General features: G+C 33.4%; 1 protein-coding gene across 1 annotated transcript in view; it reads left to right on the top strand.

Moving 5' to 3' along the window:
* CDC73 (cell division cycle 73) overlaps window positions 1-6818 on the top strand; it is a 126336-nt gene extending 119518 nt beyond the window's left edge. Inside the window, exons 16-17 of the mRNA XM_003785600.3 lie at window positions 5019-5160; window positions 6040-6818. Coding sequence (XP_003785648.1) covers window positions 5019-5160; window positions 6040-6076 — 179 coding nt within the window. The 3' untranslated portion in view covers window positions 6077-6818. The remainder of the gene's footprint in view (window positions 1-5018; window positions 5161-6039) is intronic.
* Window positions 6819-14146: the final 7328 nt, after the last annotated feature.

The following is a 14146-nucleotide window of genomic DNA, read 5'->3' as shown; positions in this document are numbered from 1 at the left end:
CCCCCACCCCCCACCCCCTCCCTCACCCTCTGTTAATTTTCTCTCTTAATCTGGCTAGTGCTGTGAGTGGGGTGTTGCAGTCCTTCTCTGTTGAAATATTGCTATATCTATCTCTTTCTTCAGACCTAGTAATATTCATTTTGTTAATCTGGAAGCCCTAATATTGACACACACACGCACACACATATCTATCTCCATCCTTTTCCGGAATTGATCCCCTTATCATTATGACCTTCATTGTCTTTTCTTTTCCTTTTTTTTTTTTTTTTAAACTGGTTTTGACTTAAAGACTTTTATTATCTCTTTCTTTGTAAGTACAGCTATGCCTGCTTGCTTTGGTTGCCATTTGCATGGAATATCTTTTTTCATACAGTTACTTAAGTCTGTTATGTCTTATATATTTCGTATTATAATACCTTATGTATAGTAGTTACATATATTAATTTGAAAGAATTAATAGTACATATTAGTAGTTTTATCTCTTTTGCTCTTTTGGTAGAATACTGATGGAGTTCTTAAGTTTGGTTGCTTTTTTCATCCTTTATTGTTATTTTTTTCTCTTTTTTGTCTGATTAGATTATTTCAAGAGACTTGTCTTTAAGCTCTGAGGTTCATTCTTTAGCAAGGTGTAGTCTATTATTGATGCTTTCAAATGTATTTTGTATTTCCATTAATGAGTTTTTCAGTTTCAGTGTTTCTATTTTCTTTTTTGTGTGTGTTTCAAAGATATCTCCTTGATACATGTTTTACACATATTCTGACTTGATTTTCTGATTTCTTTATATTGTTTTCCAGATTTCTTTTGCATCTCATTGAGCTTTTTTAACATCAATAGTTTGAATTCCTTGGCATTTTGAGGAGTTCTTTTTGATTCAAGGCAATTACTGGGCATTAGTTGTGGTGGTGTCACATTTTCTTACATTTTCATGTTTTCCCTGTCTTTCTGTTGATGTCGGCCCATCTAAAGTAGCAGTCACTTCTGCCATTGTTTTGAAACTGATTTTACAGGGAAGACTGTTTTTGTCTGAAGATGCATATAGTGGAGTTGAGTAGCACACTTTGGATTTGATTTGGGGTACCAGTAGTAGTGTGATCTTTATATAACTTCCTTAGTACATGGGGTCAGTGCTATGTGTGATTTTCTTGGTGGTTTAGGTACGCTTATTAATTAAAAACTGGGGACTTGGATGCTAGTCTTCAGGTCCCTGGTGGCAGCAGTTAAAACATTGTTTAAAATGTATCTTACATGAATTTTTAAGAACGAATTCAAATCATCAGATAAATTAGAAAAGTAAAATGTGTAGTAAGCAGTATAGAAAGTATCAAAGTGTTTATTTACATTTAACTTAATTTAAAACATTTAAAAATTGACAAAATTATTTTATACATATAACTATTTTGAAAATGGGTTTTTTGAATCTTATAATATATAGCCCCTTTAATAAATGTCTTTAAATTCAAAAGAATACTCTGTGTGAGACACTTATTTCTGAAAGTAAATAATGCAGAAACAATGTTTGTGTTTTTTCTATGCACAATTTATTATAATTTGTTATCAAAAATTATTCTTTGTGGCTCGGTGCCTGTGGCTCAAGCAGCTAAGGCGCCAGCCACATACAACTGAGCTGGCGTGTTCAAGTCCAGCCCAGGCTCGCCAAACAATGATGGCTGCAACCAAAAAATAGCCAGACGCTGTGGCAGGTGCCTGTAGTTCCAGCTACTTGGGAGGCTGAGGCAGGAGACTCGCTTGAGCCCAGGAGTTGGAGGTTGCTGTGAGCTGTGATGCCACAGCTCTCTATCCAGGGGGACAGCTTGAGGCTCTGTCTCTAAAAAAAATTATTCTTTGTTAACATCAAAAGCCAATATGTAACAAGCAATCCAGAACGTAGCTATTAGAAAAAATTAAGAATTAAATGTTTTCTGTTTTGAAACTCCTGACACATCTTCAGACCTTTGTGTCAGCTTTTTCCTCTACCTGAAATTCTTTTCCCAGATCTTGTGTAGACTTTTAAAATTATCTACTTCTAGGTAATTTTCTCAAGAGGCCTTCCCTGAAGACTCTATTAATTCTCCCAATATTTCAAACGTTTTCATTATTGTATCTGTTACGGTGATCTGTGACTAGTGATCTTTGATGTTAACTTTTGTAGTTGCTTCGAGGCGCTATGAACCATGCCCATAGAAGACTACACATTTAATTAATAAATGATGTGTGTTGTGTATGACTGCTCCACCAACCTGCTAGTCTCCTTGGGTGTGCTATTCCCTGAGGCACAGTGTTGAAATTAGACTAATTACTAACCCTACAATGGCCTCTTAAGTGTTCAGGTGAAAAGAAGAGTAGCACAACTTCACTTGAAATCAAATGCTACAAATGATTGTTTAGAGAAAAAGGCCTGTCAAAAACCAAAATGGGACAAAAGCTAGGCCTTTTGAACCAAATACTTAGCCAAGTGTGAGTGTGAAGGAAAAGTTCTTGAAAGAAATACAAGTCTACTCCAGGGAGCATACTAGTCTTACTTGTGATAGGAAGAAAATTTGAGTTGTCTCGATTTCTATCCTGGATCCAACTGCAACATTCCCTTAAGCCAATGAATGCCTGGTCCAGAATCAAGGACCTAACTCTCTAAATCCTGCGGAGACTGAGAGAGGTAAGCAAGCTGCAGAAGAAAAGTTGGAAACAAGCAGAGGTTGGTTGATGAAGTTTAAGGAAAGAAGCCATCTCCATAACATAAAAGTGTAAGGTGAAGCAGCAAGTGCTGATGTAGGAGCAGCAGCTAGTAATCCAGAATATCTAGCCAATATCATTTGTAAAGTTTGCTGTGCTGAACAACAGATTTTCAATGTAGATTATACAGCCTTCTAGGAGAAGAACATATCTTCTAGGACTTTCCTAGCTAAAAAGGAGAAGTCAGTGCCTGGCTTCAAAGCCTCAAAGGACAATCTGACTCTTTTGTTAGGGACTAATGTAGCCAGTGGCTTTAAATTGAAGCCAGTGTTCAGTTACCATTCTGAAAATCCTAGGGCCCTTAAGAATCATGCCACATCGGTGTAGATGTGGTGGTTCATACCTGTAATCTCAGCACTTTGGGAGGCTGCGGTGGGGGGATTGCTTGAGGCCAGGATTTTGATACCAGCCTGGGCACACAGTAAGACCCCTGTCTCTACAGAAAAATAAGGAAAATTAGGCATGGTGGTGTGCCTGTAGTCCCAGCCACTCAGGTATGTAAGGCAGAAGGGTTGCTTTATGAGTGAGCTATGATTGGGCTGCTGCAGTCTAGCCCAAGTGACAGAGAAGACCTTGTCTCCAAATAAAAAGAATTATGCTAAATCTGCTTTGCCTGTGCTCTAGAAATGGACAACAGTATATTTATTTAAAGCATGATTTACTGAATTTTTGTGTGTGTGTGCGCGCCTGGGCCAGGTTTGAACCTGCCACCTCTAGTATATGGGGCCAGCACCCTGCTCTTTGAGCCACAGGCGCTGCCCAATTTACTGAATATTTTAAGCTTGCTATTGAGGTCTACAGCTCAGAGTAAATGATTCCTTTTAAAATATTACTGCTCATCAACAATGCTCTTAGCCACACAAGAGTGCTGGTGGAGATGTACACAGAGATTAATTAATGTAGTTTTCATTTCTTCTATTAGTAACACAACATCTGTTTTACGGACTATGTCAAGGAGTAATTTCAATTCTCAGGTTTTATAATTTAAGAAGTATATTTCATTAGACTACAGCTGCCATAGATATTAATTCCTCTGATGAATCTTGGTAAAGTGACAACCTTTTGGAAGGGATTTACCATTCTGGGTGCCATTATGAACATTTATGATTCATGTGAGGTCGTCAAAATATCAACATTAAAAGGAACTTAGAGGAAAATTTCAGCCCTATTATGGATGACTTTGAGGAGTTCAAAACTTCATTGGAGGAAGTAACTGACATATGTGGTGGAAATAGCAAGAAAACTAGAAGTAGATGTGGAGATGGGGCTGAATCGATGTAATCTTATGATAAAACTTGAGAATGAGAAATGGGATGTAACAGTATTAGAACTCAGCTATCACAAACGTCATTTGGACAGACCAGTTTTCTTACGGTTTTGGGAAACATTAGACAGGTAATTCTGAGTCTAAAGTTTGCTTATCTGCTTTATTGTATTAATTTTTCTATCTCAAGTAAATTTTAACTTTCTTTAAATTTTTAAAGCAGAGAATGTGGTTTCTTTTCTTTTTTTTTTTTTTCCATTTTTCTTAAGTTACTTATTTGAAGGATTGACTTCAATTTTGAAAGAAGTTCTCCTGCGGATAAAATGTTGTCAGATAGCATCACATGCTGCAGAGAAATACTTTGTATAATGAAAAGTCAATGTGGCAGACTTTATTGTTTTCTTATATTAAGACATTGGCACAACTAAGCCAGCCTTCAGCATCACCCTAATCATTAAGCACCCATTAACACTGAGGCATGACCCACTGCCTCAGTAATATGATTACTACTTGCATGAAGGCTCAGATAATTGTGTAATGTAAGCATAACTTTTATATGCATCGTGAAACCAAAAAAAAGTTGTATCTTACTTTATTGTGTTACTGGCTTTAATGTACTGGTCTGGAACTGAACCAGCAATAATCTCTTGAGATTTGCTTACCCTTTTGTTTTTCTGTGATATGCTACTATCCTTATCATACTGTACTATTTGAATAGTCTTTTTCTCACTACCGGTATCCTTTACCAGATCCATATGCATTGTATCTTTTATTCATCATATAAACTCTCACTGAATGTTTATTGAATGTTTTTAAGATACTGTAGTGTTTTGCATCTATTTAACCAAAATCCACTGTAGTTATAATATAGCTTTATCCAGTGGAACAAAGTGGTTTTTGGTATTGTTTTTTAGGTTTCTGGTTAACATCTGGATTGCAGTTTTAAAATTTTTTCTACAAAATGTTTGTCATGATTTTGATTTTAGCTTGACTAAAAAAAAGTCTCCTGCCCCCTCCCCCATATAGTTAAAGCCTTCCATCTCAAGTATGATGAAGTTCGTCTAGATCCCAACGTTCAGAAATGGGATGTAACAGTATTAGAACTCAGCTATCACAAACGTCATTTGGACAGACCAGTTTTCTTACGGTTTTGGGAAACATTAGACAGGTAAGTCTGAGTCTAAAGTTTGCTTATCTGCTTTATTGTAGTAATTTTTCTATCTCAAGTAAATTTTAACTTTCTTTAAGTTGTAAACTTTGTTTACCAGTTCCTTTCTTTGAACATGCATCTAATTTGATGCTAATGAATTAGCATATGTCTTTGATATATTTATTTTAGAAATAAAGTATTTATATCCTGGTGGAAGGAGCACAAAACTGAGTCAGAAACCTAGATTTTAGGTCTTGGTTTTGTGATCTGGTTCTAATGAACTGTGTGACCCCTTTGGACCTTATTTTCTATCTATTCAATGAAACTTGGTTTAAGTGATCCCTAAGTTTTTTACAAGTGCTGGAAGATTTTGGATTTGAAAGGAATTCAATTTTAAAATTTATTTTAATTGCTATCATAAATAAAGTTCTTAACAGCCCTTACTTTAATAACAGTTTGTAATTGGCTTTGAAGAACAATATATTGCAATGAATATTACTAAATCTGTTGTTCTTTTTAAGGTGCTCCTTAAAATCTTAAAAGACTCTTTTGGTGTAAGTTGCTCACTGGATATTAGGTTTACTCAAAGTCATAAGTGGTTGAGGTATCCCAATGTAATTACGACTGATAGTATATCAGTATATCATAAAAACATTTACAATTTAGCAAGAGGATTTTTTTCTAGTTTATTTCAGAAGTCCTTATAGTCTCAAAGATTATAGTCTTAAATTTCCAGTTTTTTATAACACAAAACATCCTGTTGTATTGTTGATTTTAAGTTTTTAGAAATATCAGCTTATTTTTATGTGTAATATTCTAATTCTAAAATTCCTGTAGTCATTATAATTATTAATAATGTTTTTAATAACTATTAAAAACTATAATATTATTTTTCAGGTACATGGTAAAGCATAAATCCCACTTGAGATTCTGAGTATTTGCTTCCTCCATTTCTGGAAATCTGGATTAAGAAGCATGGATGTACCTTGATCTAAAGACTGAGACTCAAGCTTTATGAATTTATTAGGAACTTACAAATGAAGAAGGTCATAGATGGATCTTTTATAAGACCTTATTTGATGCTTTGTGCTTCGAAGGGGTGATGCTTGTCATCCATATAAGCAAACTTTTTTGCTTACAACTATTTTTTTAATATTAGCCTTCTAGTCTGTAATGGAAATTGTATATTTTGATAGAAGTTTTTTCTCTATTGGTTAAATTAGCATTACTTAAAATTTGTTTCCTTAGAGAATAAATGCAGGTTATAAGTGTGTGTATATTTAGAGGATATATGGCTCTCTGAGCCATCTTTCTTCTGATTTTTCATTGCTCTATTATTCTTTTTACTGAAAATATGGTGTTATGAATGGTATTAAATTTTAGTCTCTGGAACATCCAAAACCAAGCAAAAGGATGTGACTATTTTGAGTGAATCAAATGTCAACCTGTATGTATACTATATCTACACTTACTCTTTATTTAAAAAAGAATAATGAAAAATCAAGAACAATTCTTCAAATTTTGGTTGAACTGTTCAGCCTTTTCAAGACTTCTAAATGAATACATGTAATGAATGTATATTCTCCTCACTGACTTTGATGATTTTTAAACTTAGAATGATATATTTCTATCTGTGATATCTTTCCACTTGAAAAATCTCAAAACAGATTAAAAACGTAGTAGGCTGTAGTACTTTTTATTGGGGAAGCCATAGTATGATTTGGGGAAAGGAATTATGTGTCAGCCCTATTGCAGTGTAACTTTAACTTATCTTTTCTCATAAGTCCACCTTTGATTCTTATTTTATATGGGATGGGATTTTGAGTCTTCTAATTCTAGGCTTGCTGATCTTGGAGTTCTTATCTTCCATCATCCCTAAATATTGATAAACTCCCAGGCACCAAAGAACACAATTACTTAAGTGTCTGAACAGAAACAAGAAGAAAACACTGGTATTTTTATGTGTGTATTCAATATGGTATAAAATATAAAACCTATATTTTAACTTAGTAAGATATTTTACTATTTCTCTACTTTAGACAGAATATTGCATGCAATGTACAATGAATGACCATTTTCTTTGAGTCTTGATTTCATCTTTTACTACTTGGAAACAACTAGGAACCTTTCCTCTTTCTTAATTGTTTTTGCCATTAGAATTTTTGTTACTCAGTCTTACCTTTTTCTTTAGTTTTTTTCCTCAGTGATTCTCTCGTAGGCTAACATTTTTGGTGAACATTTAGCTCTTTTTTATGTGTTAAGCTGACATTACCTAAACTTCTTCTTGAAATTTAAAGCTATCATAAAAATGAGAGGCAATTATTATTTTTTTAAGTTACCACCAAAGTCCATACATACCAACAGTAAATACTAAAGATATTTGTTCACATGGAATTCACAAGGTTCTTCAGAAGAAAACAGCATTTTAAATTACTCTATTTTACTATATTTATAAGGTTTGAACAGATTCTACTCCCATTTCTTCCTTTCTTCCTGGCATTCCCTCTCCTTGATGATAAAAGAAAATTCAAATTTGTTCACATTACACTTTCTCAGCATATAAATTTGATTTCAAAATAAATTATGTATTGTGTAAACTTTATCCATGATGAAATAGTCAGGACTAGAATCTGTAATATTTTTATGTAAGATTACTTGTTAAGACTACTACAAGTGAACATGAACTACCTTTCCATTGAGATTTTTGGTATTTGTACTTATATATAAAATTTACTTGATACAGAGTATGGTTAAAATTGGGAACATCTACTTTGAACAGGGTTTATTTTTCTATTTTGAATTTGCCTTATGTATATTTAACAGCTTCTGGAGGTACTGTACAGAACATTGGGAAAAGTACAGACGTGCTATATACCATGTATTTTAAAATCAGACCCTTATTATATACTTTTAGGGGGGACACTTTTAGTCCCTTATTTAGGTCCATGTAACTAATTTTATAGCCATTAATTCTTACAAATCAATAATGGAAAACAAAACTTTCACCCAATCACTATCTATTCTTCCATGACTCAGTCCTATAGCAACACCTAACACAGTGCCTTGCACATAGTAGGCATTCAGAAATACTTATATGCATGAATAAATAATGTATTTTCAGTATAACTGATTTATTACAAAAATGTAATTTGATTAATACTTTGTCTTGGAGTTTGAAAATACAGAATTACAGAGAGTGAAGAGGCATAATAGATATTTTAGTGGAAATGAAGAATACATTAATGACTTACCCATAAGTTACCATTATATTATCTTCTTTGCCCCACCTGGAAAGGAAAGCACTAATTCTTTATTCATAGGACACTTACCTGAGTTAGGTCACGTAGGTTTCAGTAAGAAGGTCTCAACCCCAGACTACATGTAGAATCATCTGTGAAGTTTTAAAAGATACCTATGCCTGAATTCTTATTCTGCTTCTGATTTAATTTGTCTGGGATGAGATCTGGACATCAGTATTTTTCATAGTTCTTGGAGTAAATTTTAGTGTGCAGAAAGGATTCAGAATCACTGGTTTGTTATTGAAAATGATACCAGTATTAAATGTTGTTTCCTCCTACCTTCTTCTTCTTTTCTGTGTGTGTATGTGTGTTTGGTTGTCTTTTTTTTTGGCCACCCCTTGCACTAGAACATCCCCATTATTGGTGATATTGGCTTATATTCCCATATGACAAATTCAAATCTTATTTATTTAATATAGAATGAGTATTTTCCTGTTTAATATTTAAACAATGTTTAATATATTTCATTATTAACTAGTATTATAGTTTGTGATTTGTTCCCCATGTGTCCATATCCTTTTCTAACTTTTTGTTTTTAGCAACACAACAGTAATCCATACGGAAACAACAAATCCATATTAAGGAAAATCTGATAATTAAGTTTTAAGGTAGAAAGAAGTAAAGTATTAATTTCATATCTGCCATGCAGAATGAGAGAAACACAAGTTGCTTATGAAAAGAAACAGTCATACTTTTTAATTGATCTACGCTGAAAACTAAAAGTAAACTGTTAATTTAAATGAGATTCATTATCTAATAAACATTGACAGGAATATTTTTCCTGAGTAAAAACTTCGTGACTCTTAACAAATTAAAGTGATAACACTGTTTTTTTCTTTTTTTTTTTGAAGGTATGAGAATGTTTTTTTAAAGTAATATATACTATTAAATTCTTTGAGACTAGCAGTGTACTTTGTAATATTACAAATACAGCAATTACAAAAGCTGGTCCAAATTAATGGTGTGAAAAGTAACTCTAAACTTTGTATTTTGAAATTGCTTATTTAAATGCAAAATAATAACTAAAGTAGATATTTTTTTAAAATTCTTATTTTTAATTTTTTCAGAGAAATTTATTAAAGCCTTCATACTTTTTTTTTTTAAAGATTCTTAAAGGAATTGTTGATCTATGTGGTTAAAGTTCATATAGAATGCTGAGAAGAAGTAATTTATAAAATAAGAACCATAGAAATTTGTTCTCAATTGAAAAGTTGGCAGCTGCTGTTTTCTAAAAAATAAAAAAGGACAACATGAAAACTAGTTACATTAGCTTTAATATTACTTGACTGAATTTCCACTGTTTATTTACTTCTGTTTGAGAGTCACCTAGTTATCCTAATGATAGTATATTAACTTTAGAAATAAAAGGGGGAAAATCACTAAATTTGACTTAAATTAAGAATTAATTAGGAACGTTGAAGTCCTATATATTCTGGCATATTCATTTGGAAGTGTATTTGCCCCAGCATTTTTTTTATATATGTTGGAATAATTACTAAGGAAAAATTGAAAATGTATAATAGATGTATAAAGAATTATGTTTAGTAAATACATAACAGGTTTGGGTTTGTGTGTATTATTTTAGGTAGTGTTTACAAGAATATTTTGAAAGTTTTAAATATGTGCCATTTATTGAAAAGCAGTAAGCATTTTTTATGTGTATAGCTAATAAAATAAAACTAGTTTATTGCCAAAATTTAAAAAGTGGGATTATACTATGTCAAATTTAAGCAAATTATCCATCTCTCCAAGGATTTTTGTTTGCCATTGAATTCTGTTTTTATCCACTTCAAATTTAGTAAAAGCTGCTTAACCTCCAAGTTTAATTATAGTGCTTAATAAATAATGCAGTTCACATATGTGTAGGCACTATAAATGCTTATTTAACTACCAATTGGTACTATTTTTCAAGCAAAGTGGTTCTTGAATAGAGCTTAAGGTTTGGGCGGTGTGTGACTTTGATAAAATATTCTCATTCTGATTCCATTCTGGTGGATTTTTAAATCTTAGGTTTAATTGTAAATAAAACATTTTGTAGTACTTAATATTAAGAATCTTAGGGACATTTCTACCATCTCCTTGTCCTCAACCAAAAAGCTACTTATACAAAGAAGGCAGAAGCTGTATTGTGGACTGGAACGCCATCTTTATATGATGTGAATCTTGAGATTTATCAGGCATAGTTTTCTTGGTTTTGGAAATAAATGAAATGTAAGTTTTCACTTTGAAAATAATGAGTTAAATCCATTTATGGTCTCTATTAGTTAAATAATGTGGAGAATCATTCATAAAGAACAGCAAGCTTTGCATGCTTTGCTGAACTGAGTTCGATTATGGTCAAATTTACTGTATGAGAATTAAGAATGTGTCATGGTAAATTACATTATCTTTACAGTTTGAGCATCCCGATTTTAAACATTTTACAGTTTCAAAACAAACTGTACTCACACAGTCAAATCTTTAGCAGGAGCATCTTACCATTGGTACCAAAAGTTGTGAATCTGATGCTATAACAGTTCTTTAATGAAGAATTTAATGGGCTGTATTCAAGCTTAATTTTCATTCAATTCATAAGTGCCCACTAAGTATGTATTTTATTCTGCTGTTCCTTTGATCATCTGCTCTTGGGTGAGCATCCACATAACTGAAATAGATATAGCATAAGTTGTAAATGCTGTTCAGGTCCTTAAGTCTCAAAGGTGCTGGTATATAAATAACAGCACATTGCCAAATAAATTTTTTTCCCTTTCATTTTCTAAATCACTTTTCTTTTATATTTAATCATGTAATGATCGGCATTTATGGTGAGTCAGAAGAGTGTTTCCTCTTAATTTTCTTAACCATAGAAAACATTATAACAAAGTTCTGGAAAAAGCTATGTTTTTGAATCTAACGTTTATACTTCCTTTGACACAGGATTATTTATAGTTACAATTCACACCATTATTGAGAGAAGACTGATTTATATTACATAACTAATGTAAGTAGGGCTGAGTCCATAGTGAAGCAGGATTCTTTTTATCACATTTAGATATTTTATTTGTGCTTTCTTTGCAAACAAATTCTAAGTGGAAACACTGGGTTATACAGCATTCACTGTGATAATATGTAATAATGTATACTTATAGAACTGCCTTCGTAAACTTTACAGTGTTAAAACTGTAAATGTAATAATGGCATCTCTTTTTAAAATTGACAAATGATAAAAATTTTTAATTGTAATGGAAGAATTTGAAAGTGTTTTTTCAGCCTGTGTGTATAATGGTTGGGGAAGACCAAGTGAGCTGCTTTGTGTGTCATTTAATTGTTTTAGCACAACTGAGTGTCACTGATGTGTATGGTGGTTTTGACTATAAAAGAGCTTCAACATATTTGTAATTTTAGATAATGTATTTTATTCCATGGCGCACCATTGAGTACAAAAGGGAAGTATAAGGGTCACTGATGATGAAATAAAATAAATTGAAGAGCATTAACATAGTTTAAAGCTAAAGCAGTTTGATGTAGGAATTTTAGGGGGAAAATGTGAGAAATCCAACTCAATGGGAAAATGTGGTAGAATTTAGACAGTTATATCCTTTTGGGGTTGTACACATGGATTTAAGCAAAGCGAGAGAAATCCATAGTGTGATTTTTTTTTTCTAGAGCAGTGTTTTGCAAATAGAAGACAATTCCAGGATATTTAATGTGAATAAGTGAAGGACCACAATGAAAAAAAGGGAAACATTTAGGAGGCCACAATTACTAGTAGGTCATTAAATCTGAAATAATTGATTTCAAATCAATAGCTTAGTGTACCTCAAGAAGCAGTACAATTAATCAAAATACGCACCTGAACAAGAGTTTGGCTGTCTTAACGGTAGCTCGTATATGCCATGAGCAAAGATGCCTGGAGAGAGTAGGGAGGAAATTGCAAAGTGCATTTTCCACAGCTTGTTGAAAATTGAGTATTTTTCCTTATTTTTCCTTGAACCTTCCAAAGTCTGGAAGCCAGTTTGTGCAAGGTCTGGTGAATACTGTGGATAACAAGAATTCCCAAGTTCTGCTTTTGTAGTTTGAGCTGCATTGTTTGTGCAACAGTATAGTCTTAGAAGAGAATTGGCCTGGACCTGGACCAATTTTGGCTTCTTCATTGCAAGTGTCCTCCTCATGTTGTCCATTTGGTTGCAGTAGACATCTCTGTAATTGACTAGGTTTTGTGAAGCTATAGTGGCTGACATCAGTGCTGGACTACCACACAGACACCATCACCTTTTTTGGTGAATACTTGGTTTTGGACTGTATTTCAGCACTCCATCTTTATTTAACCATTGTGCTGAACGCTTATGATTGTCAGAAAGAATTAATTTTTCATCACAGGTAACAAGGTGGTGTAGAAATAGTTCACCTTTATATCATGACAGCAAAGAAGGGTAAGCTTTGAGTCAGTTTTTCTTCTGACGTGTGTTTAATTCACGCAGAACACATCTGTCCAGCTTCTTTACCTTGCCAGTTTGTTTCAAATGGTCCAATATTGGAATAGTAATATCAAACCTTGCTGCTAATTCACGTGTAGTTTGAGATGGATTCACATCTGCTATAACTTTCACCTCATCATTATCCACTTTGGTCTCGGGTTAGCCATGTGGCTCATTTTCAAGACTCAAATCACCAGAACAGAACTTCTCAAACCATCGAGGTTCTGTGCATTTATTAGCCACATCCTTCCAAACATTTTGTTGGTATTTCAAGCTGTCTGTGCTGCATTCGTTCCACAATGGAGCTTATATTCAAATTTTGACTTATCCATGGTTTCACAAAAATTGCTCTAAAAAATAATTTGAAAATAGTCACAAGCCAAAATATGCATTTGAAAGAATGAGGATGTACCTTCACAAAAAATAAAAGTATCATAGTGAAATGTCAGAGATATCACCTGCCAAACTGAGTAATTAAAGAGATCTGACATTTCTTGCTTAATAACCTAAAACATACTAGAGGAAATTACATTAGTTTGAAAGCTCTCTCACTGTTAGTAACACTCTGGTGGTGGAGGGGAGGTTTTTCATTCAAATATTCATTGTTTACTTCCTGCCAAGGACAAGCACTGTTTTAGTTGCTGGGGATACAGGATACACAAAACCTTGGCTGTGCCTTCATGGAGTGGGACGAGATAGACGATAAGTAAACAAGTATGACGCAGATGGTACTAAAAGACAAAAACTAAAGCCGAGTAGAGTGGCTACACTATGTTGGGATCAGGTAGTAGCTGGGTTGACTATATGAGTGGTCAGAGAAATCTCCAAAGAGGTGACATTTGAGCAGTAATTTGGAGGAAGTGGAATCTAGCCTTGTAAATATCTGGAGAAAGCACAGCAAGACAGGAAAGAAGTTTAGAAACCCTGAGCAAAATTGTGCCTGTACTTTCAAGGACTGAGAAGGAATCCGCTTAGCTAGTGATGAAGGGCTGAATAAGAACAGTAAGAGATGAGTGCAGAGAGGCCCCAAGAAACCAGATTTAAGGTATGCTAGCCGATTGTATGACCTGTGGCTTTTGTTCATTGCTCCATACAGAGGCTATCTGAGGGATTTTTTTTTCTATTCTTGTGATGCTTTATTAAGAAGAATGAATTAGGCAATTTTTAAGGCATACAGTACAGTTGAAAGAATTATACAGTAAGCACCCATACATCCACCACATACGTTTTATCCTTTTTTTCTTCTTC

The sequence above is a fragment of the Otolemur garnettii genome, unplaced genomic scaffold, assembly GCF_000181295.1.
Source record: "Otolemur garnettii isolate 467f Iridium unplaced genomic scaffold, OtoGar3 scaffold00016, whole genome shotgun sequence".
Lineage (NCBI taxonomy): Eukaryota > Metazoa > Chordata > Mammalia > Primates > Galagidae > Otolemur > Otolemur garnettii.
Note: the sequence above shows the minus strand (reverse complement) of the source record. Positions and strands in the feature narration are given on the sequence as shown.